The sequence below is a fragment of the Manacus vitellinus genome, unplaced genomic scaffold (assembly GCF_001715985.3).
Source record: "Manacus vitellinus isolate BGI_N305 unplaced genomic scaffold, ASM171598v3 scaffold_1_pilon, whole genome shotgun sequence".
NCBI classification, from domain to species: Eukaryota; Metazoa; Chordata; class Aves; order Passeriformes; family Pipridae; genus Manacus; species Manacus vitellinus.
Window position 1 is genome coordinate 35,919,150 of NW_021939396.1, and position 23,663 is coordinate 35,942,812.

The 23,663-nt window shown below is 33.9% G+C and overlaps 1 protein-coding gene across 2 annotated transcripts; it reads left to right on the forward strand.

Moving 5' to 3' along the window:
• The first annotated feature begins 1,456 nt into the window (after positions 1–1,456).
• Positions 1,457–23,553, forward strand: ASPH (aspartate beta-hydroxylase). 2 transcript variants are annotated; one of them, XM_029959461.1, is made up of 5 exons: positions 1,457–1,745; positions 4,787–4,936; positions 6,945–7,013; positions 20,319–20,363; positions 22,639–23,553. In XM_029959461.1, exons 1-5 carry the CDS (start codon positions 1,730–1,732, stop codon positions 22,980–22,982), a joined length of 624 nt encoding a protein of 207 aa, XP_029815321.1. In that variant the 5' UTR covers positions 1,457–1,729; the 3' UTR covers positions 22,983–23,553. The 2 variants fall into 2 exon arrangements, with proteins under 2 accessions (XP_029815321.1, XP_029815322.1); XM_029959462.1 differs by lacking the exons at positions 20,319–20,363; positions 22,639–23,553 and adding exons at positions 5,669–5,713; positions 12,820–13,896 and having other exon boundaries at positions 1,492–1,745.
• The last annotated feature ends 110 nt before the right edge of the window (positions 23,554–23,663 follow it).

The window sequence follows — 23,663 nt, forward strand, 5'->3', positions numbered from 1 at the left end:
AAAGCTGTGGGTACTTGGTTAAATGTCAACATACATGTCTTAGTTCAGATTTGGAGTGTACATCTGGACTCAGTTTCTTGACTGTCTTCACTTGCTGTTATGCAATCTGCTGTTGTACCTGGATGGAATGTGCTCACTTAGGTCTGAGTGAAATGAAGCAAAAACTTATGCATTTATGGGCATTCAGCCAGGTAAGTTCTACTTCAGACCAGTCCCCCCATGTATTATATGGACTTGAGGTTCTCAGCATCGGTTGAGTGCTTTATGAATCCACTTGTACTAAGATCTGGTGTCTGCAAATGCAGGTGCAGCTGAAGTGAAGTTGCAACAAATTGCCTAATCTGATGCCTGTCAAAACACTGTATGGTTTACATGCAATAGACTACATATCACTGCATGTAAAATTATTTTCCTTAATAAACCGTTGATTTCTCCATATGTTTGGTAACTTCTACTCTTCAAGTTTTCTTTCTGTTTTGCTCTGAATTGCTTATGCATCAGCTAAATCACAGAAATGTAGTAGTCAGGATGTCTTTCTTAAAGCATTTGGTCTGTTTAATGTGTTCAAGTGGCTTTGAAAGTAGTTAACAGATACATTAGTTATAGAATCAACTGCCTGTAGTTGCTTTTCATTAATTTGAAAAGTCTTAAACTGGTGCTTTTTCTCACTTTTTTCTCCCTTGAGCTATTGGGAATTGCATTTGGCAATTAATCGCTGGATGTTGAAACCACAGGAGTTGTGTGTTGTTTTTCAAAGTAGCTGTTACATTCTTCTGTTCACTCCATCTACCTTATGGCTGTGTTATTCAAAGAAGCGTGGAGGAAGAAGGACAGAGTGCTAGATCGTAAAGTTTTTATTAGGGTTGCTGTGAATGAGAAATGAGTTAGTTTCTGACTTCCACCCAAAACGAATAAGCAATGGAAATTTTGCCTGGTTTCACTTTATGGCTTGTGGTATATTGCACGCTAGGAAAACAATATTTCCTTTGGCAAAACTGTCAGTAACCTTTCTTTGGGTCTGCTAGAAGCATATACGATGTGCACCAGGAAACAGTTCGGATCCAAAAATTTTTTGTCAAGAATGTGTGCGATTGGTTTCAAGTAATTCTTTCAATGACTCAAAATTAAGTTATAGAAGTTAGTTGTCTCTTTTCTCTTTAAGTAGTTAGCAAGTTCCAAATGAACAGTCTCTACTCGGGAAACCTGGTAGAGGAGTGCAAACATGGAGAAAGTTTCTTGGATGAGGGCCAACTTGACAAATGCAAGCAGGCAAGCTTTGTGTCCGGACTTGTGTTTCAGCTTATGCGCATGGATTTAGTGTCGTTAGAGCTCAGGCACTGTGGCGTGCTTTGCAGCAAAAATACTACAGTACAATGTGCTCGGTTTCATTTGCTCTTGTTTTTATGTTGGAGGATTAAGGGGAGGGGAAAGGATCAACTACCCAGGATGCTCTGTTTGGAGGAGTAAGTGAATTTGATTGTCGTCAGACCTAGATTGCCATATGAGTTCTGAAAAGCGTTTGGCTCCTCAGGATAACTGCTCTAAAAATAGATTTGGAGGAGAGGTTTCTCTTGGGTCCAGTTTCGGGTTCCAGCTGAGCTGGCTTTAAAAAACTTGTTTGCTCCTGTTGCAAGGCTGGAGTGAGGATAAATCGTTTCTTATTCTACCTTCAACATTAATTTTTGGAGATACACACTCGCTCTGTCTGTGGAAATCGAGCACTAATGTTATGGCTGACGACACAGGTATAATCCTAACCTTTTTTGTGAGCAAATGGAAAATGTGTACTTTCATACCAGTTATGTCTGATTTTGTAATCGGCACAGTAACTGGCTTACTGTCATTTGTTGGTGTTTGCTTGTCAGTTTGCTGTTCTAGTGTGCTTTACAGCCTGCATCTGTTCTCTTTGATTATATGTTCTCTGGACTAGGGGTATTTCATGAGTTTAAGGCAGGTTTGTAACATTTGTTACAAGGATTGCAGCATTTTTTGCTTGAGTAGAGCATATGTTAACATGAGACATCGTTTTGTCTTCAAATGTCTGACTTCAGAGTTATTTTTGGAGTATGTAAAATTGCTAGGTGTTGCGAAGGTAAGCTAAAGAAAAAGGGGTTTCATACATTTTTGTCTAGGAGTGACTTGATGAGGGAGTGGGTGAGGTACAGGATTGTATAGATTTGCCGTTGAGGGATGGAGCGTGCTTTAAGACTTTCTGATGTCTGCATAAAGACATCTGGTGGTGTAAGCACAGGCTTACCAGATATGGCAAGTGACCTACTTTTGACATAGCTGGCAGCATGTGCAGGGAAAGGGCTTGAGTTGAGAATTAACTGTTTGGAATGAGCTCTGAGCCAGCTTCAGTGCATGCAGTGTTTTGTTCTGACCCTGTATGTAGCGTTATTTGTGCAGGCCATAGGTGCATTCTATGTTATGTAACTTCCATTTATATAAAAGTGTTGCGTGATCATGCTGCCATGGTTGAGTTGTTTTTTTTCAAGAGTTTTGAAAATAATTTTGCTATAAGGTAGGAAGCCACAGCATGAAAATGTACCTTTGTGACTGTTGTGAATTATATTTTTATAGCAGAATCTGATTTGAGGATTTAACATGAAATAGTCTTTTATACTGAAAAAAATATGAACAGCTATGCTCAGTTACTTAAATAAGCTGTCTTTTCTTTCATTTTCCCGTTCTTCTAACAAGTAAAGCTTCTTCCCTCAGAGGCAACTAGCAGTAAACAGTAGAAAACAGTGAGATAAATGAGTGTGAAATGCAGTAAGATCCTCTTTCCTATTTGCTATAGAACAAAGTTGTAACATGGAATCCTTTAAAATGCTTTTAGCCTTGGGGTTTAATTTTAAGTACATACGAAACTTTCATTGACTGCCTTGGAACACAGGTGTAGTGAAGCCCTGCCGTTACATACTATAACTGTTTATTTCTGAATATTAACATTTCCAGCTCAAGAATACTTCAAGTAAATTCATATACAGTTGAGCATATTTCTGAATGTACTGGTGCACAGTGCTTGTCTTTCCCTCTATTTCCAGGCTACCTGTGCATTTCCCACAAGAGAGATGTTAAAATGAGCTGAGTATATGGACATTGCATATATTTAATTAGGGGACTCTGCAGTAGCAAGCGATACATGCCTGAGTTATCTCAATTTCTCTCTAAATATTATTGGACATTTGTGTTTAATGTAGAAAAGAAACGAAATTTGATCTTTGAAGGGAGTAGTCTCAATAAAAGACTTTTTTTTTCTTCAATAAAATGTTGAGCTAAGTAAGAGTTGACGTGGATCAGTGGAGATTTTATTGGTCTGAACCTGATATATAGCGCAATGAATATAATAAAAGGGCAGTTTATTACAGCTGTAGACCTGATGGCAAGCAGGGTCTGAAAGTACTTATATATAGTATCTGTTATAGAAATAAGTCTGTTACCAATCTCTCATTACTTATCTTTCAGAGTTACTCCATTTTATTGTAAAAAACAATTACATTGATATTTAGCTATTGAGAGTATTTTTTGTCTTTTTCTATGATCAGTGCTGATAAATGCATCAAACATTACTTGCATTTAGTATGATAAAGTTAACTCCTTACCTTATTGTATTATCACAATATTCATGACAAAGTTCCTCGAGTCCTTCAAAATATATAAGAAATAATTTTGCTTGAATGACTGGAAGTGCGTGTGGCTGAACTGGCAAAAGTTGGTTCTTAGAACAGAATGAAGTGGAATAGACTGATGGACATGAAACTGCAGCGAAGTGCCAGCTTTGTAGCAGTAATATCAGGAGGCAGCAGAGCAGACCTTGAGCTTTGGAGAAAGGCCACAGGCATCTTTTTGGTTACGTATTTATTTACTATATGTATCCCTCTTTTGCCAAAATGATCCTAAAAACACAGATCAAGCAATTTATATCATTGCTAGTGGCAAAGCCCATTTGAAACCTGCTACACACATCTAGGTCAAGGTCTGTCTTTTTCTAGTGGTTTGTTTTGGGGGTTTTTATATACATTTACTTTCCATATTCGCAGTTATTAATGAAATGGTGATTTGCGTTATATCTCTGTGTCATCCTTTTACTTGTATATTCCATAGGACTGGAAGTCTAAAGTTATTTAGCATGGAGTGAATCTCAGTTTGATTCTAAGCTATAGGGAAGATGTTTTTAGTTGCTTAAGTGTCTGTCTGAACTTGGAGTCTTACCCTTAATATGGTTCAGATTTTAGAGCTTTCTTAGGCTGTTTGAATTGTCACGTTGGTCTTTGAGCTATTTCAAGTACTATTGAAACTTGATTCAGGAGAAACAGTTCTCTTGTGAAGCTTTTCTGCTGGCCATAGTGTCCTCTGGTGGCAGCCTGGGAACTGCGGGTACAAATGCAAAGCATCTCAAAAATGTTAAGCTCTGTGTAAATACACAAGGAAGGGGGGAGGGAGAGTTAGGCGGGATTTCTGGCTAAGTTGTAAGACAAATTAGATGGGGGCATTTGGTGTTCGGTTGCTTATGAGGCTTTTGGTTAGATAATTATCAAGCTTCCCACGGTAATTCCCAGTGATATGAAAAGCAAGTAATAGTGGTAAAATTTAAAAATAAAAACTGAACAAAACTCAAACAAACCCCACCACAACAACAAAAACCACTAAAAAACTGTTACTCAAATGTCTTGTATTCTGTATAGTCATAAGAAACAAGTTTTATAATTATATCCTCAATAATAATTTTTTAACTCTTACACAAATCCATTTTTCCTACTTGTTTGTCTTATTTTAACAGAGACTAAGCATGGAGGAAGCAAGAATGGAAAGAAAGAAGGCCTCTCTGGAAGCTCATTTTTCACCTGGTTTATGGTAATTGCTTTGCTGGGAGTTTGGACATCAGTAGCAGTTGTCTGGTTTGAACTTGTAGATTATGAAGAAGTTCTAGGTAAGAATTTTAAATCTTAAGATTCTTCTAATAAGATTACGATATTCATTTAATGAAGGCCATTTTAAATGATTAGATAGATGATTTGACTACTGCAGTGCTTGCAAATGATCTACATGATAAGAATAAGCAAAGTATTTCAAAAACTATGTTTTAATGCCGAACGCTGTTATGATGTTAAAACGGGATTCTCATAAAACTGAAAAGGCATCATCCTTCAGGATCTCTTTGTAACATGTATACTGTAGTTCACTTGAGAGGTGACCTAAATATGCATTGTTTGAATATAAGCTCTCAGAAACTTGCAGCAGTGGTTGAAAGTGGGCAGCTAATGATATTCCTCCTCTGATGGACTGTGATGCCTGTAGGGTCAGAATAATGAATCAGTTATCCTCTCATGAGTGAGCTGTTCAATGACCTCAGTTTTAAGCTTATAATGGTGATAATGGTATCTCAGTATGACAATTTTAAGACAATACTGTTAATATAATATTTAAGGGTGCAAATTAGTGTCTCCAATTTCAAGATGTATGTCCACAGGTACGGCTGTTATATTTGATGTTGTAGGATTTAACATGCACTTTTGCAACTGGTAGTTTTACAAAATTAAGAAATCTGAAAGAACATAGTTTTTTTGATCTGGACCAATTTTTTAAGAGAAGCTTCTGGTTTGCAACATAATTGGGTCTAGTGATGCAAATAATGGTTTTCATATTTTTACTACGCATGCAGCCAAAGCAAAGGATTTCCGTTATAACTTGTCAGAGGTCCTACAAGGTAGGATATTGGAGAAATAAGCTTGCTTTACAGTCCCTTGGCTGAAAGTTTTGATTTATTTTGTTATGGTTTTAATTTTTTTGAGAATTACTATTCTTCTGTTGTCACATGAAACTCAATCATTTCTCATCTGTCTCATTCTTCATGATTTTGAAGATGGTATTATTCTTATTTCTAGAGAATTACATTTTTGTACCAGTCTACTGTGTTTAACCATAAACTGATAAAGATACTTTCTAGTGGATTGCTTCCATACAATGCCGATGGATGTATTTTTGACTATTCTAGACCCAAGTCTGAATTTTTGATTCCACAAAACTGTTTTCTAAGTACCATATTAACCATATTTCATTTATTTTGTTAGCAATAAAATTCTGTCTCCATTTAGAGAATGACAAGTGTAATATATTGTCAACCTACTAGGACACAGAGTTCTTCTGAAAACTGTGCAGAGTTTTAATCCTGTTAAAAGTTATGTCTGAATTTTATCAAACCTATAATTAGATACATCTCTACTCACTTGATGATCCCAGGACGCTTCAGATCCTGGATACCACAATTCTGTGCTGAAAATTCTCTTTTAGTAGAAACTGAGTTCTCCTATTGCACATACCTAGGGCTGGTAGAGCTGCAGTTTCAAAAATAAAAGTGAGAAATCTGATTTATTAGTCATGTCTGAAAAACAAACAACTTTTTTTGTCTGCATGGAAGGTTAGACAAGTGTTGATAAAGTTTGTGAATGTTTTCCCTTGTCTGGAAGGTGGACTGCTTACTTTCTATTAACTTGGCACTAAAAATTTTGTACTTATATATAGGTATATGTATCTGTTTTCTAAGAATTTAGAATTTCAGGAAGCATGTAATCAGAAAACAAATTCAGATTATTTGATTGATTTTTGGTTTATTATTTATTTTTCCTCAAACATGTTGAACATTCCTTGTGAGCCTAAATTTTATTCTAAGCAAAGCATGTTCATGTCAAGTACGTAATTACAGAACATGCAGAAAAAAAACAAACTCATGTTCAGTCTCAAATATAGGAGATACAGAATGGAACTTGAAATATCTGTAGTATTTTCCAGGAAATTTAAAATGTGGTTATGAGTTCACATAAATTGTTAAAAAATATATGGTAACAATCTAGCATTGACAGTTAGTCACTGCACATTGAAAACACTGTGTTGGAAACAAATGGCTGAATTGTCTTTTTCTCCTCTCTTTGCACTCCTAGGCAAGCTTGGGATTTATGATGCTGATGGAGATGGAGATTTTGATGTGGAAGATGCTAAAGTATTGCTAGGCAAGTACTAATACAGATGGAATAATCTATATAATTCAGTTGGCATGTTCAAGTTTGGCTTTTTTTTGATATAAAAACAGTATTTCTGGTTTTTGTTTTTCTAATTGGAGAACTTAAATTGATTTAATTGTGATAGGTTTTTTCTTAATGCAAGTTGTAGGATTGGGTGTGCAACTTATAGCAATTTTTGTTCTTTTTCTCCTAATATGTCAATGTAAGTGGAAAGCATTTAATTACTTACAGGATGATTTTGAAATTAGGTGTTTGCTGCTGTATTGGCTGTTGAAAGATGGTGGTGATTATTAATAAATTTATCAGATATAGGACCTAGGATGTTTCAAGAGTTAAAACATTGTTTATGTTAACATTTTAAGCCAGGCCCACTTTACAATGACTTTGAACATGCCTTTGTACTTCTTAGATGACTGTTTGTGTAGTGTATTTTTGTACTGTCTTTCCTCTATTCTGAATTCTGCAGAAGTCTGTTCGTTTTCTTTGCCCTTCGGAAATAGTACATGACATGAATTTTTCTTCTTTGACATTGCAACACTGAGTTTAAGCTTCTGTTCCTTTTAATTTGTGAGAATGTCTTTCTGCTCACTGTGTATCTTCAAAGGGAAATTTCAGTCACTAGACATACTTCATGATGCTACTCTTCTACCTACATCTTTTAAAACACTGCCATCTTCTGCTTCACAATGAAGCATTGGATAGATAGTTCTTGGATACCTGAAGTTAGAAAGTGTAGTTTTCTTTCACTGGTTTGTTCAAATGTACACCTATTCTGAGCACGCAAACCTGACAAATTAAACAAATAAATAAAACAACAAAAAACCCATCAGAGTAAATAATAGCTAGAGTAGAGAACAAAGTGGAATGTATCAAACTAATAGAAGTTATTAGTAGTATATTAGGATGTTATGGTTTGGTATTTGAAATTTGTACTCCATAAAAATCAGTTTATCATCAGATTATTTTTTCCTACTTATATCTGGAGGAATAAGCAAGTCTTTGGAGGGTGTGTGTTCATTTGTTTAATTCCGTCATGGTTTAAATAAAACCCATGTAATCAAAATTTCGAAACCACTTTGCAGTGGTGTGAATGTGAGAGGCACTCCAAAGAATCTCCAGTGCCCTGAATGGCTTCAGAGCCACAGATTAAGTGTTAATTATTAGGGGTGAATAAGGTAACATTTCATACAGTTATCATCCTAGTCTTTATCTGTTATGTAGTGTATAGAAGGGAGGTGTCCATTTCTTGTGGGTCCTATTGGTTGGATTCAGATTGCCAGGGTGGTAGCCAGGAACATTCTGCAGCTTTGTTACATCTCTGTTTTATGCAGCTTGATATAGCTGGGAATTCTGCCAGTACGTGGAAGTGTTTCTATTATAAGCTTGTCTTATCATGCGTTTAAACCTTATACTTCAAACGTGACATTAAAAGGTCACAGATAAAATTTATTTTTATTACTTTTGAATAATTGCTTAGAAATATTATTTAATCTCACTTAAATTGGATGATGATTTCTACAGTACAAAAGAAATTATAAACTTTGAAGTTTTGTGACACTAATAAAGTTATAAATGTAAAAGATATTTTTCCTAATAACTAGTATGTAAGTTTTCTATAAGTTACTGTGCCTGTTTGTATTTAAAATTTAATATGAACTAAAAAATGAACACCACTATGCAGACTGAAATTATTTCATTGATGCAGAAACTAGAAAACTGGATTCCCTCTTAAGGAATTTGCTTTATAGACTTAAGTCTTTGTAGTAAAGAAAACCATATAGTAAACTATATGCTATATTAGGGTAATTATCTAAGTATTAAATGCATAGCTCCTTCTGTTTGTGGGGATTTTATTAGTACATGTGCTGTGTTTGAAGGCTTATTACTTTCTGGGATTTTTCTCTGAGTCAGACTTGCCGTAACAGCAAATGGTTTCTCTGCTAAAACAGGAGTTACTGCAGTTTGATGTTTAATGATAGGAATTCATATGCTTTTTTCTTTTTTGTTCTTTTACCATTACGGCACTAGTGGTGTATATGGAAATTGTGGCATGCACAATGGTTTAATGTTGTCTGCTTCCATAACTGTTCAGTTTTCACTACAAATTTCAAGATTTAATTTCACGTTAATGGTAAATACCTTTTAAGTTAATTTAATTTTGAGAAATGCTTCTCCTAGCATGAGTTTATTTTATATTTTAAAAGATGGTTTAGTAGCTGATAACTTAATAGTTTTCTGTACTACTTGAGCATACCTAAATAGAAGAATTAAAATTCATTATTTTGTTTGTTTGTATAAGATATGATAGGGTCTTTACTTTTTATTTGTTGTAATCAAAGGAGGTTTGATGATTAAGTTCTCTTCAGGTATTTGTGTAATTTTAAAAAGAGTGTGCAAGAAGTGTGTTCCTCCCCACTTCCCCCACTCCCCCAGGTAAGAGAAGTGAAAAAAACTCCAAAAAACAAACCACCTAAAACCCTAGCAGTCAACCAACCCCAGGTATTTGTGTAGTTAGTATTGTAGCATTTATAAAAAAATATCCACGGTGAAAATTCAAATGTATTGAAGCTATTCTGACAATGTCTTGCAGATTCTGTCTTTTTCATAGGTATTTGTGAGGTTCTTTTTACTGAATTCCTTTGGTAATGGGAAGAGAGGCTTCATACTCTGCTTCTTTGAAGGCTGCTGTTTTCAGTACTTCTCTTCCCAATTTGTCTTTTCACTCTGATTGTTCTTTGAAGGGTATTAGTCTTCAGAGGAGTGTTATACTTATGTACTTGCTTTAACTCAGTACAGAGAAACAATGTCTTTAGTAATATTACCAAAAACCGGCATGTATGGGGAGTACCAAACTCTGTTGTATTAGTATTTTTGGAGCCAAGACTACTTTTTTTTTTATACTTCAGCCCCTTTTAACAAGCAACAATAAATACCCTGAGAAATTCTGCTTAAATGGGTCCAGCGGTTAGCACAGTTTTGGAACTGCAGCTACAGAAAGCCATCGCTATATTGTTCCTGCACATTTAGTTCAGAGTAGTCCAACTACGCAGAAAATGGAAAAACCCTACCTTAGTGTATCAGCAAACAGAGAGTAGGTAGTAAGCAGTATAATCGAGGTAAACTAACTTCTTTTCCCCTGGTTCATCTCTAATAGAAAAGTACGTTTGCAGGCAGTCGCACCTAGATGGCACATTCAAAAAATCTGTGATAAGGTGATTGGAGTTAAAAAGAATTATTTTTGTGCAGTTCAGCTATTTAGGATAAGTTTCATTCTTTTCTCCACTTTTCTCATGTTCTACTGTAGCACCTTCAAATATTAAAGGCTTGCTTGTGCTCATTCTCATAAAAGATGTTTGAAGGAGAAGGAAGGCTTTGTCTCGTTAAATGCATGTAGGCAAGCCCTCTGCCCCATTGCTCGTGGTAACACTATTGAAGTGAGAAAGATTTTGACACCTTTGATCACTTTAATTGAAATTGTGATGTGAAAACTTCTCTTGAAATAAAGTATTTATTCCCTGTGAGTCACTGCTAGTGACTCATAGTGGGGCTACTTAGTTGAACGGTTCTGGTTTTGTCACCATTTCCAGACACTTGTTAGGATGCTTATGTGAGCTTATTAGTATGTGAGTTTTTACTTTGAAAAGCAGTTCTTGATTATGGGTGCAAGCGAAGATGAAAAATAGTTTGATTATTAATTACAAAGGCTGTTAAGACACATTCTCCCAGTTTCTGTGGTCCCCTTTGGTGTCCTAATCTTGTCAAAGAAAATATGCTACAGTAAGGTAACTGCCCAAGAGTCTTATTCTTGACTTAGTGCAAGAACAGGGGCATCTCTGTAATTCTGTATGTGCTTACAGAAATGATATCTTTAGCATGAGATCTTTTGGGAGTAATATGGAGTTTTTTGTGTTTTTGGTTTTTATGCCAGATTCTGACAGAATAGAATAACACAAATATTTATAATTCTGTGTTTGTAACTTAGATTTTATTTTTTCTTAATTTTGTTTTTTGGTTCAGGTTTCCATTCTTAAATTGAGATTTCATTCTTCAGTAAATATTCTTACTTTTGTTTATGTCTTTATGTCCTGCTTGATCCAAATTTTGAAAACAAGTTAGAATGATGACTGACTACTGTGCATAAAGTTGTTTATAAAATTTAACTTTTATAGAACTAAACCATGGAAGAAGTTGGAGAGGGATATTTATAATACCTTGATTGCTTCCTGGATTCAGTCATTTTTAAACCTTTGGGCTATCCAGTGAAAAGTTAAAGAGAATGGCTGGTCACTCAAGCAGAGGTTCTGGGCATCCAGTTACAAGGATGTGGAATATCATGGACTTGGAAGTTTCCTCAGAATTATCATTGATACTTTCACTATGTGCTGTAAGAAAAATGTTTTAAAAAGTGTTTAATGTCTCTGCCGTGAACTTCTCTATCTTGAGTGTGTCATTAACCTGCATCTAATATTGCTTTGTAGTCTGCATGTGCAACATGGTCACTTAACTTTGTTTCAACAATCTGTCTTCACCCTTAGCTCACTTTTCTTCTTGTCCTTTTAACACAAGAGAAGGGTTGTGCTGGTTAGAAGTGTGGGAAATTCCTCCCTCTTCAGCTTTAAAGCATACCAGTAATTGACTGTTTGTCATTGCCTGGTCGTTCTGTTGTGCTTTTCCCAGAATGGAAAAGTTGAAATGTTATTTAATAATAACTATAAACCAGTGGATTATAATAAAAAAGAAACAAACACCACCCCCCACAAAAAACCCAAAACCCAAAAAAACCCCAGCAAGGAAAAAAAAAAGCCAAAACCCAACCTACCAAAAAAACCCCTAAAACAAAAAACAAAAACTCAACAACCAAAAAAAGGGAGTGGAAAAAAGCATTATTCATGGCTTATTTGTATTTTACAAATGCCAGTTAGATCAGTGGGTCTTCTAACCTAAAATAGCAACTTCTAGTATTAAGGAGTTTAGCAGTGACAAGCTCTTTCTTTGCTGTTCTGACCATCTCTACTTAAACTCTTTACCCTGCTTTAGATTTTCTGTATAACAAAACATATGCCCTTTCTACTGGCTACCTTTTCATTTCTATCTGGTGTTCTCTATATCCTCAGATTTGGAAATAATTCCTGAGGACCAAGTGTATCATGTAGAGTATGTGTCGCTGACAAAAATGATTGAGAAACGTGTCAAAGAACCCAAACAAGCAAACAAACTGCAAAACAACTCCTCCTCCACCCCAGCAATTAGAATCCTCACTTCTATGCAAAATGAAAAATTCTGCATGGTAGATTGTTATCCTTAACAGCACGTTTGTGACAAGTTTGGTTATATACTCTTTGCTTTAAAATGTTACCTCAGCTATGAGTTGCAAGCTCTCAAATTTGAACATGATGGTTTAAAAAATAAAAAAAGACAAATTGGATGATTTTAAAGTAGTGGAAGATTACTGTTACAGAAATTGGCTAAAAGTAAATGCTGTGGCAAGAAAACTGAATATAAATGGGTTTGGTTTTAGGACTAGGAAGAAGGCAAAGCAAAGCTTCCACTTTTTTTTTTAAATAAGATTCTGGCATAATGTTTTGCATGTTTATTGCCCAAATTGTAGTCTGTACTTGGAAAGATTCAACTTTCTTAACATCTTTCTGTTTCCTAATTAGCATTCCTGTAAAGACTGATGTCTGTGACATCAGATATCTTTCACAGATCCTCCTTTTACAGTTTCCTCTTTCCACCTAACTGCTGTCTCTTTTTTCCCCTTCCCTCTCTCTCTCTTTCCTCTATTCTTGTGTAGGCCTGACCAAAGATGGCAGTAATGAAAATATTGATTCCCTTGAGGAAGTCCTTAATATTTTAGCAGAGGAAAGCTCTGATTGGTTTTATGGCTTTCTCTCATTTCTCTATGATGTATTGACTCCTTTTGAAATACTAGAAGAAGAAGAAAGCGAAGCTGCAGATGATGTTGATGGTACGTCACAGAATGAAGGGGTTCAGGGAAAAAAGACTTGTGTTATTTTGGATTTACAGAACCAGTGAGACTGAGAGACTAATTTGATTGGCTTTTGAAAATGTCCATGAAATCATCAGTCTTAATATAACAAGAATTTATGACATTGAGGGGAACCTCCCAAATGGATGCTATAAAGATTGAACTAAAGTCATCCATGCTATGCAGTTTCAATAGTTGAAAGCCTTTCAATGATTTTTCCATTTTTGTGACAGGATGACACATATTATGTGGTTGTGTAAATATTTAGAATAAAACATGTATCTGTGGCTGTGTAGTTGGTTTCTGTATGTGCTTCAATTTGTGCATTTTATGCACAAAACTTACAAAGCTTAAGTGTAATAACCTCTACTGTTAACACTGTAACATTTGTCTTTCTAGCAAACGTTAACTGAAGCATTTTGTAACAGCTTTGATTGTAAAGTATGCTAGCATGACTGCATTCTGTAAATACATATTTATGTTAATCCTTTAATATAGACATGACAATGATAATTCTCTTGTGAAATATAATTTTAATAAATACTTTTTTTGTGATTCACTGATTTCTCAGATAGGTTCTTTTTACTTGTTCGAAGAAAAGCACTTAATGTAAAAGTGCTTGAAAATTCTACAGAAACATTTATTTCTAAGTCAGCTAACATCTGTTGTATTCAGAAGATATTCTGTCATGTGGTTTATTCCCATTGATTTGTCTGTTTTCAAACTAAGTCTTCAGTAATTTCTTTAATATAATAGTCAATCACAAGGGCTGTTCTAAATCTGTTTTAGTTTTTAAGGTGGGCCTTTTATGGAGGTGGGAAGCTGTGATTATGTATTTCTAATGTAATATGGAATATATTAAAGACTAATTGGAAATTAGAACTTAATGTCTTCCATTCCTTGCTAAATTGAAGTATTTAATGCAGTTTTACAAATGTGAATCTTTTTCTTGTGAAACTGTTTTATGACAGTTGTTCCAAAAATATTTTCCATGTATGTGAATTCTGTCTGCTCTCATGAAGTTACAGATGTAGAAAGGGCAGTTTATAATTGTGTTCTGCAGTTTGTATCAGATATCAAAAGCTGAAATTGAGCTGTCCTTTTAGTATATTAATTATGTACTCAAACAGATTACTATTAAAATTATATGAAATTGTCTATTATTATGCCTGCTTTGCTTAAGTTTTTATTGGTTTCCTATAGGAAGTTGATACTCAAGTTTTAACACTAGTGATTGCAGGCTAAAATTTTAATCTGTTCTTAAAATAAATGAATTTTCACTTACTTTGGCATGACAGTTTTAAAACAATTTGACATGCCCGTTTCAAAAAACTTCCATTAAATCATCTAACTCAGAGTTCTGTTGAATCTTTTAAAAGTAATAAAAAAGTTCTAGTGTTAAGCAAGCAAAGCATTGTGATTTGTTAATACTGCTGCTCAAGGTTTATTAAATAGAGACACAAGATTATTAATCCCATTTTCTTCCAAAATATTTGAGGATTAGGATGTAAAAAAGTTAACAACATGTAAATTTAACGGTTTTTAGAATGAGATATATGAAGTTTAAGGCAAAGAAAATTAAAATCTCCCATACATTATAAAAATGAATGCTAGTAGTTCTGTGAAAGTTTCTTAGCAAGTGGAACAAACTTGCAAAGTATCTGAGATGTAGGAAATAAGTAAACTTGGGTCGTTTTGTTTGGTTTGGGGTTTTTTTTGAGCTCTTAACTTTAGAAGCAGATTTGAATTAGAAATAAGAATTTCATCACTGATACCTTTCATTGTGAATTAAAAACATTGTGATGGAACATTGAATTCTATTGTAGATGCTTCAGTAATGGAACTAGATAACCAAAAAGAGGAAGGAAACATTTACTGTAAGAACTCTATATAATGAAGTTTATACCAAATAGTTAAAATAAATATTGCTAAACTGGTAAAGCTTCAAGTGAAATAGAGATAAATTGCTTGAACCATGAGAAAACTTCAGGCACTGAGATAGGTGATCAGTAAACAGTAAATTAATTTAACTAGGGATACGGAGATGAAATGCAGGCCATGATTTCATGTTGTGCATGTTCCTTTTGATTTTATTAAGTCTGTAGAAGTCTGCTCAAAAACAATTATAGTGGGAAAATAGAGAATTTGTATGAGAAGAAGAAGGGATGGGGGTGGGTGAAAAACCTAGGGTGAAAAATAGGGTAAATATAGGGTTTTTTTCCAGAAGCATTCATTCTTGCCTGGTGCTGTTCCTCTTGAGTTAACAACTGAACCCTTACCAGCGGTGAATGGAGCTGTCAAAGCTCTCTGCAAGTTTGGGATAGAAGAGTTTGCTTTGCATGTATTAACTGTTGTCATTGCAAGCAGAACTTGGCTAGTAATGGTGGTAATAAGATTAGGATGAGCCTTCAGTTATATCAGCATGGCAGTTTTTTGTTTGGGTGTTGGTGTTTGTTTTTTGGTTTTTTTTTAATTTTTTTTTTTTAAAGAAGGATTTTAAGAGCAAGAAGGTTAATCTGAGTATGATGTGCAAATAAGTGAGGAAAATAGAACTGTATCTCAACTCTTGCTTGTAAGTCCACACAAATTGTTTCTAATCAGTTGAGGAAGTTGAAACCTAAATTTTTAGTTTGATTTGTTGTGCCGTTTTCTTGTGTTGGTAAATGTTTGCTATTTTAACTGCCAGTCTTCAAACATAATACTGCATTAACCTTTGTAGCATAAGCTTTTACTTGCTTTCTTGTGATACTAATGTAAAGAACTTTATGGGGGAAAAAAACATACCCATAGTTCTAAAATGGCTGAGAACTTGTGGAAGTTTCGAACCCCAGATTTCTGTGACCACCTTCAACAGTATTTGATTTGAAAGTAAAAGAGTGCTTTATATCACATCACAGCACTCATAATGTATAGAATGACTTATTGAAGAGAGTAACTGAATTACTATAGAATTACTGTAGAATAACTTAGAATTGAAGAAAGTGAACAGTAAATTGTTTGCGTATCTGTTGAAATTCTTATTGCAACAACTTTTTTTGCCAATACTTCCCCCCCACCACTGCCTTTCAAAAATTTGCATTATTAGTCTGAATTGACTGGCTACAGAAGAAATCAAATTTTTATAACAGTTTTTGTGTAGGTTACAGTTGGATGGAGATGTAGAAGACCATTTCATGGTCAGATGGGAGAGAGAAACCCCCAACTGTATTGTAAATGTGATTTAATTAGTATTTGAGAGGTGGGAAAAGCTGTTGTGTACAGATCAGTCATTTTGGACAGAAGTGTACTATATTGTCTGTTAGATTTTCACAAGATAAGCAACTATCATAATGATGGCACAGCAACATGAAATACATTAAAAAGTGTCTTTCTAATGGTCATTTAGGATGGATTTCCCAAGATGAGGCTAATAAAGGCAAAACTTGCTCGTTGGTTTCTTACATCTCTCACATAGGATGCGATACAAGCATCTGTGACTACAGAAGAGAAAAATGCTTTCTGCCACGTGTGTCTGATCTGGATTTTTCTTCTAAAATTAGGCAGTTAAATAAACAAGAGGTATTGAAGCAATGTACTGAGAATGTATTGAAGTTTGGTGTTGGGGATTTTTTTTGTGCTAGTTGTATGAATTAAAAAAGCTCTCTTGCATTTGTGAGAGGTACAGGCTTTGCTAAGCCCAGCACTCTGCAAACAGGGAATGAGTTCAGTTTAAGGTAAGTGGCTGCTAGCTTTCTGTCAGTAAGCTATTTTATTTAGTAGATGACCTTGTATTTCCAATGTAGCACATTGTAAATGCAGAATCATAGTAATAATTTTGTGCAGGTGCATATGCAAACAAGGATTGCTTTTTCTGACTTGCAGTTCTTGGAGAAGGAAAATAAAAAGGAGAGGAAAAAAATGTTAATAATAGTTTTGGTTTACAGATTTGTATTTCCTTTTTTTTAATGCTACAATTTTAATATCTTTTGCTAATTTTTTGTGTGATTAAGGAGGTTTTGATGGGACATCATGAATTAAGGCAAGAGTCTGAACACAAGCCCTAATGTTTAGAGCTTGACACTTTATACCCTGTTATCCAGGCATTGCACAAATTGTGGAAGGGTAGCAAGTTCTGTCTGTCAGCTGCTTAGTGCTAACCTGGACCGTATGCTTTCTATGGTATTTGCAAAGTAGCCTCTTCCTTTTCACGTGTAAGTGGATAAACCACCTTAATTAGCTTAGATTTTTTTTGCATGGTGCTGCAGGTTAAAAGGGTTTATGCAGGTAGATGTGGTGAAATTCATTTATAGGATTTTTTTTTATATGGCAAAGCCTTTTGCCTAGCAAGACTATTAAAGTTTTCAGGATTATTAAATGAATAAAATAGAATTTGCATGTGTTAGGCTTCTCAATATACTGTTAAATGTGAGAATGTTATCTGTTAACATCTGTGAAACTGCTCAAAAAGAAAGTGCTTCTATCTATTTTTGTTTTGCAATCCGTATCTTTCTGAATAAAAATAGTACTTTTATATTTGTCTTTTGATGCTGATTTGTGGAGAATGTCCTCGAAGATTTTTATGGGGAAAAATAGAGGAAATTACTGGGTTTGTTGCAGAATAAGAATGCTTTTTAATTAAACTTTTTAATTAAAAAGCATAAGAATGCTTTTTAATATTCCTAAGCTTCAAAGAATCAGTTAAGATACCAAGTTGTCTACTGTTAAGCATTATGTGAAAATAACCACTCTCACCAGAGTATTTGATTTTTTAGAATGACTGTTTAAGTAGTTATTTGGAAAATATTGGAAAACTATCCAGCTATGTTAACTCTGAAGTCTACTTTTTAATTCACTGACTCCAATAGTAGCAATTTCTGACATTCCATTATAAACACATTTGTAGTTGTAAATTCTATATTTTTATCTTGTATTGCCAGCACTGGACATTTATAATGTGGCATTGAGTGGAAAAAAGAAGGAACTTTAAAACTAGTGCAAAACAAGTGTAAAGACACTTGAATTGGACCTTAGAATAAGGGTCTACAGGTTCAACTACATGATTTATAAAATACTGAACATTGCTTGGTGTGCCCCAAGGCTGTAAGAGCCTAAGTCTTTGCCACAAGTTTACTTAGGTGCCAGATTTTGTCATAGGTCCAGGACATTCCTATCTTGAAAAGCTTTTGCACCCGTGCTTCAGGCTAATTGGGGCTGACTTTTGTGTTCTGTAGTGCCTTGTAGGGACCCAGTCCAGGTGGAAATCAAGATGCATCAGGATTTCTTTCTTGTGATTATTACGTAGTAAGATTTTGAAATATATTATTTTATGTACTTTTCCTGTAAATAGGTCTATTAATAAGATGTTCACCTATACATGATTTATGTAATTATGAATTGATAATTTGATGAGAACCTTACTGCTATTCCTTGTATAAAAGCAGATTGAAGGAAATTACTACTTGTCTGAATATTTAACAAGTGAAATATCAGTACTCAGTGAACAAGGTGTTTTGTAATCTTTCAACGTAGTGCATGTACTTTTATTTTCAAAGAATTTGAAATATCTTTATGATATTTTTTGTCTATTCTGATCTTTGTAAAATTTTACAGTTTTCCTTGTCAATACATGCTTTTAAAAGTGTATCTTAAATTATCCAGGAATGTTTAATTTTAGTATGAAAAGAAAGGAGGAGCTGGAAATTTAAATATGACTCTGTGCAACTTTGTTGAGTAGCTTTTATTGTTTATATTTTCATTGATGCTGTAGTATAACAGTTGAAGTCTATTCTTCCTTTTATATGAACTTCTTCTTCCATGCAGTGCTTAGAAGTAGTAAGATTGAATAATGATTTTAGAGCTCTGTGCACCAGCAATGTGGTAATCTGTGAGGAAAAAGCTTAAAAAGATTTTCATTTCCTGGTGTGAGTTTGTAAGGAAATAATTAAAAAAATTGTATTTTTACTTGTCTAACCCATTTTTAAAGCAATTTTGACCATAATGTCAATGCCTGATATTTTGAAAACATTTAATAGAGAAATTATATGCAAATTGACTACAATGACTTTATTTACTACTTTTTTAAAATTTATGTGGGTTTTTTGTCTGGTTTTTTTTGTGTTTTTGTTTGTTTTGTTTTTAGTGTAGGATATCAGAGTTTTGTTTTTGTTTTTTTGGGGAGTCTTTAGGGGGTGGTGTTTGTTTTGATTTTTTTTCAGAATAAATGTTGACATATAGTGACACAGTTTGGGTATTTATTGTTTTCTAGAAACTGAACTTCAAGGTGCAAACTGTATCCAGTGTAGGGGCTTTATATGTCTGAAAAAGAAACCTAATGTTGAGACATGGGAATATCTCTTCTAGTTTAATAAGATTATGTATGTGTTTAAAAATACACATTTACACTGACTTTCCAACTTTACTTTCTAGTTGGCTTTTGGGTAGCAATGTGCATGATTTTTGTGGTTAAAATTGTTGCATTTGTGGGATTTAGGTCTTAATCCACAGCGTCATGATAATGATAATCCAGTCTCTTTTTATGGTATTAAAAAGATTAAACTAATGATGTTTTTATATTTGTGGAAAGGCTTTTGCCTTCATGCTTCTTGTGGAACTAGGTATAAGGCACAATCAAGATGCTGAATGCCCTCAGTTTCTGTTAGCTACAATGGGGAAAGAGGGCAGCACCTGACTTTGGAGAATAGGATTTATTTTTTTAATAAAAGTCTTAACAGTCTTAAAAAGTCTGAAGTAATGCAATAAATATTTTAACTGTAATGAAATGGCAACTGCTTTTTGGAATCTGAGCAATACCTTTGCTAAAACACTTATTTTTAGTTGGATAAAGAAACATAGGTTGTAATTCATTGTAAGAAAATAGTCAATTTATGTAATCTAGAATACCTATGTGCTTGAAGATCTTTAGAGTTAATATGTTTATAAAATTTTATAGAAACAAGTTAATGGGTTTGAGAGAGAACTGACAAATACCTCAGAGAGAAATCAGCTGGCATGTTGGTCATAATGACGTGGCAGCTGTCTGGAGAGAACTGAGCTCCAAGGAGTTAAGAAGCATCATAAGTAGCATGCATCTAGTAATGTGGTACTTTTCTTTGATTAATTAGTCTTTCATATCTGTACTTGTGGTGGTCTTACAACTGAAGGTGCTTTATTCCTTATGAGTTAACATTTGGTCTCTCTCCATAGCATTGCAGGGTGCTACGTAAAGTTAGCTTTTTACATAGCATGGCAAGTTGGGAAATTTTATGTCAAGTTTTTTGAACATCATGGATATGTTCATAACCTATTTCCATTTTGCAACAAATTAGGTGAGGAACCAGGAGGGGTAGCCAAGAAAAAAACTAAACTCAAAGGTATTTTTAATGTTCTTTTTGCAGATAATGATGTATGAAATGCATGTGCATTGCAAATACCAATTACAGGTTATAATAATGGTTACTAATACCAGCTATGGTGTCTAAGTGTTGTCTAATGGTGCAGCAAACTATTATCCTTGCAGTTTTTCAGTAAGTTTTTTTTATTACTGATTGTAATTTAATGGCAATGCGAGTGCTTTCCTAACTAGAGATTATATTTTGTTTGTGCATATTTTTTTACAACAGTTGTCTTGTTTGGAGTGTAAGTAGTTTATGATAATTTCATATTCTGCATGTTTTTAAGTAAGATTTTGCTCTGTGTGAAATCCTCTTTTAGTTGTCTTTCATGAATTCATGATACTATTACTATATTGCAGTTGGACTAGAGCGCCTTAATTCTGCTTAAGTCTGTACTTAAATAGTTTCATCTGTTTCTTTCTTAGAGGTAGGAGAAATTTAGGCAAAGTTCAATAACTTCAACTTTAATATTAATTGCAGAATTGATTGCAGTAATGATACTTATACATTTTCTAAAAACTTAAAGTAGGATAGCTTGCAACCAATTTATGCCATATATTTATTTATAATTACACTGCTGTATGAACAGGCCATAATGGTCTTAGATGTGTTGAGAGACAAAAAAAGCTAATTAGCCTCAGCAAAACACGAAGGTACCAGATGTACTTCAGGTGCTTCACTCTTTAGATCTGCTCAGTTATGCTCTATCATAGCATGGGACTGTGTAAACAATGCAGTTTCTTTGTTAAATCGCTTAGACTTTAAGTTGTTTTTTCTAGCAGTATGTGAAAAATGCATGCTTGCTCATCATACAAATGTGAGAAAGAAAGTGTATTTACTGAAGGAAACTCTCTGCTCATATAAATGTGACTTTTCTTAGCATCTTGTGCAAAGTTGAAATTTTTAGCATTTGTTCCACATTTGCTTGGTATAAGTTGGTTGCAAATTGTGTGTTTCCTAGAATGGTAATAAATGTCATTTTTCAATTCATTCCTGGGTTTTGGGTTATTTTTCAATGTTTGATATAAGAATGATGAAGTGACATATTTTAAATGTTTTATGTCAGAAAACATTTGGAAGGAAATACGATGTCATTCCTTTTAGACTAAGCTGTGTGATTGAATTGTTCACTCCACAGAAATGATACACAGAGGTTAGAGGCAGGTTACAGAAATCTCACTTACCTGCTTGTTTGCCACAACAGACTGCAGTTTCTCTCAAAAGCCTGAATAAAAATAGAGCTGTTTATATTTAAAAATCATTATTGCTTTTCAATAATGTGGGAGTATTAATTTTAAAATTAAATGCAAATATTGCATACGGAGATTTAATGGAAAAACCCTTAAATTTTATTGAGTTAAAAATTCCTTATTTTGGAGAATGCTGCTGGTACTGCAATTTTTTTCAAAACTGTGGGCAAAATGGAAGTATTGAAAATTAAATATTAAACATATTGAACTTAAATTTCAGGGTTTCTGTTCTGACTTTTCTTATGATGTATTATCTAGATACTGTGTCATGGCCAAATGTGAATTAAAATAGAGAAAATAAGCACGAGAGACAAGTCCAAAAGTAAAACAAACAAAAAAGTGTTACTGATAACTAAAAAACAAAGTTGTAAGAATTAATTTACAATTATTACTTTGATTTCACTGAATATGGTCAAACCCAGTTAACTTTTTTGAATTTGATTTAATTCACCAGGACATTGCTATTTCTTCTTAATTTTTGTGTACTTATGTCTTATTCTTGCAAAATATGTACATCAGATATATTTTTTAAGTCTTTGCTTAATATGAGGTAGTATTATTGGTAAAATGTTGCATTATATATTTGTATTATAACACTTTATTTATAACACTTGCAACTTTCTTACTGTTGTCAAAGATTCAAAATTTACTGTGATTTTCATGCTCACAGACAAAAGTGGTTTTAGCATTCTGCAGAAGTTAGTTAGCAGTAAGATAATAGAGGCATGGTTTTCACTAAATTAATGCTTCTTTCAGATGCAGTTGCAATATAAGCTAAGGTTGCTTGCTGGCTGCATGGTGTGAGATATTGCTAGAAGTCAAAACTAATTTGTTTAAATTGCTTAAAGCCTAAAAGTTAATTTTACAAGTTTAAATTGGCATCTAACAAACATTAAATAAGAATTTGATCAAAACTTTTAGATAGTTGTTCATAAGATATTTTATGACCTAAGAATGGTTCTCTTATTGAACATTTCCTCTTTTTTAAATGAAAAACTAAAAAGTAAAAGAAGCTGTTAAAGAATCACTCAAGAAATTAAGGGAGAAGCAGGAATCCAAGAAGCAGGAAATCAAAGATGAAGAAGAAAAAAAGAAAGCCAGGAAAGGAAAAGATGCTACTGATCGAAAGGACAAGAAAGCTGTTGATATGAATAAATTAAAGAAAGATTCTGACAAGGCTAAAAGAGACAGAGGAAAGGAAAAAGGCCTAGACAAAAATGTAAAATCCAAGGAGACTACAAAAAAATCAGCCAGTGAAAAGGATGGTGCTACTCATGTGGGAAAAGACAAAGAAACAAAAAAGATAGTCAAAAACCAATCCAAGGAAGACAAAAAAGAAAAGAAATAAACAGTTCCCATTCTGCTAAAGAGGAACAGACTTCAGGAATGAGAAATTCAGCATAGTTATATGAATGTGGTAAAAATTGCAGTAAGAAAATAATGTTTTCTGGAAATAAATGTGAAAAAAGGCTATATATAATAATTTTTTGAAAACTGTTCAGTGTGTACTAGTATGGTAAACACAAAGCAGAAAGACCTGCTGTGAAACTCAAGTATGTATGTACGTTAATGTACCTGGCTCCCAGTGTGTATTGAAAACATTGGAATGTCAAATTCACGTCAGTTACTTCAAGCCTACACTAAATATGGGTTTGGGGCTTTATGGTTGATTTTTATTTTTTTTTTTAGCCTTCCTTGTTTCCATGTATTTAGGTACTATTTTCTTGATGTGGAGATGAAAGTTTAATATTGTGTTTGAAATGCAAGTTTAAAAGCAATATTAAGAGAATTATCTGGACACATGTAGAGGAAACTCACAGACAAAATATTTCTGTTTCACAGAAGCAATGAAGAGGAGCATTAATGGACTGTATTGTCATAGGAACTTATCAAATAAATGTAAATTATTCCCTCCTAAATGTTTTTTCCCTAGGTAAAATGTTTTTTCCCTGAGAAAACTATTTTATACACAGTCAAATCCACTTCAGTGTTGCACTTGTTTATGAGACTCCAGTGTATACTCAAGCAA

What these genes read in the sequence shown, in the direction of transcription:
- ASPH (XM_029959461.1), top strand. An exon ending in AGATTATGAAGAAGTTCTAG is followed by an intron (nt 4,937 to 6,944) that starts GTAAGAATTTTA and finishes TTGCACTCCTAG; the next exon opens with GCAAGCTTGGGATTTATGAT. An exon ending in AGATGCTAAAGTATTGCTAG is followed by an intron (nt 7,014 to 20,318) that starts GCAAGTACTAAT and finishes GCAACAAATTAG; the next exon opens with GTGAGGAACCAGGAGGGGTA.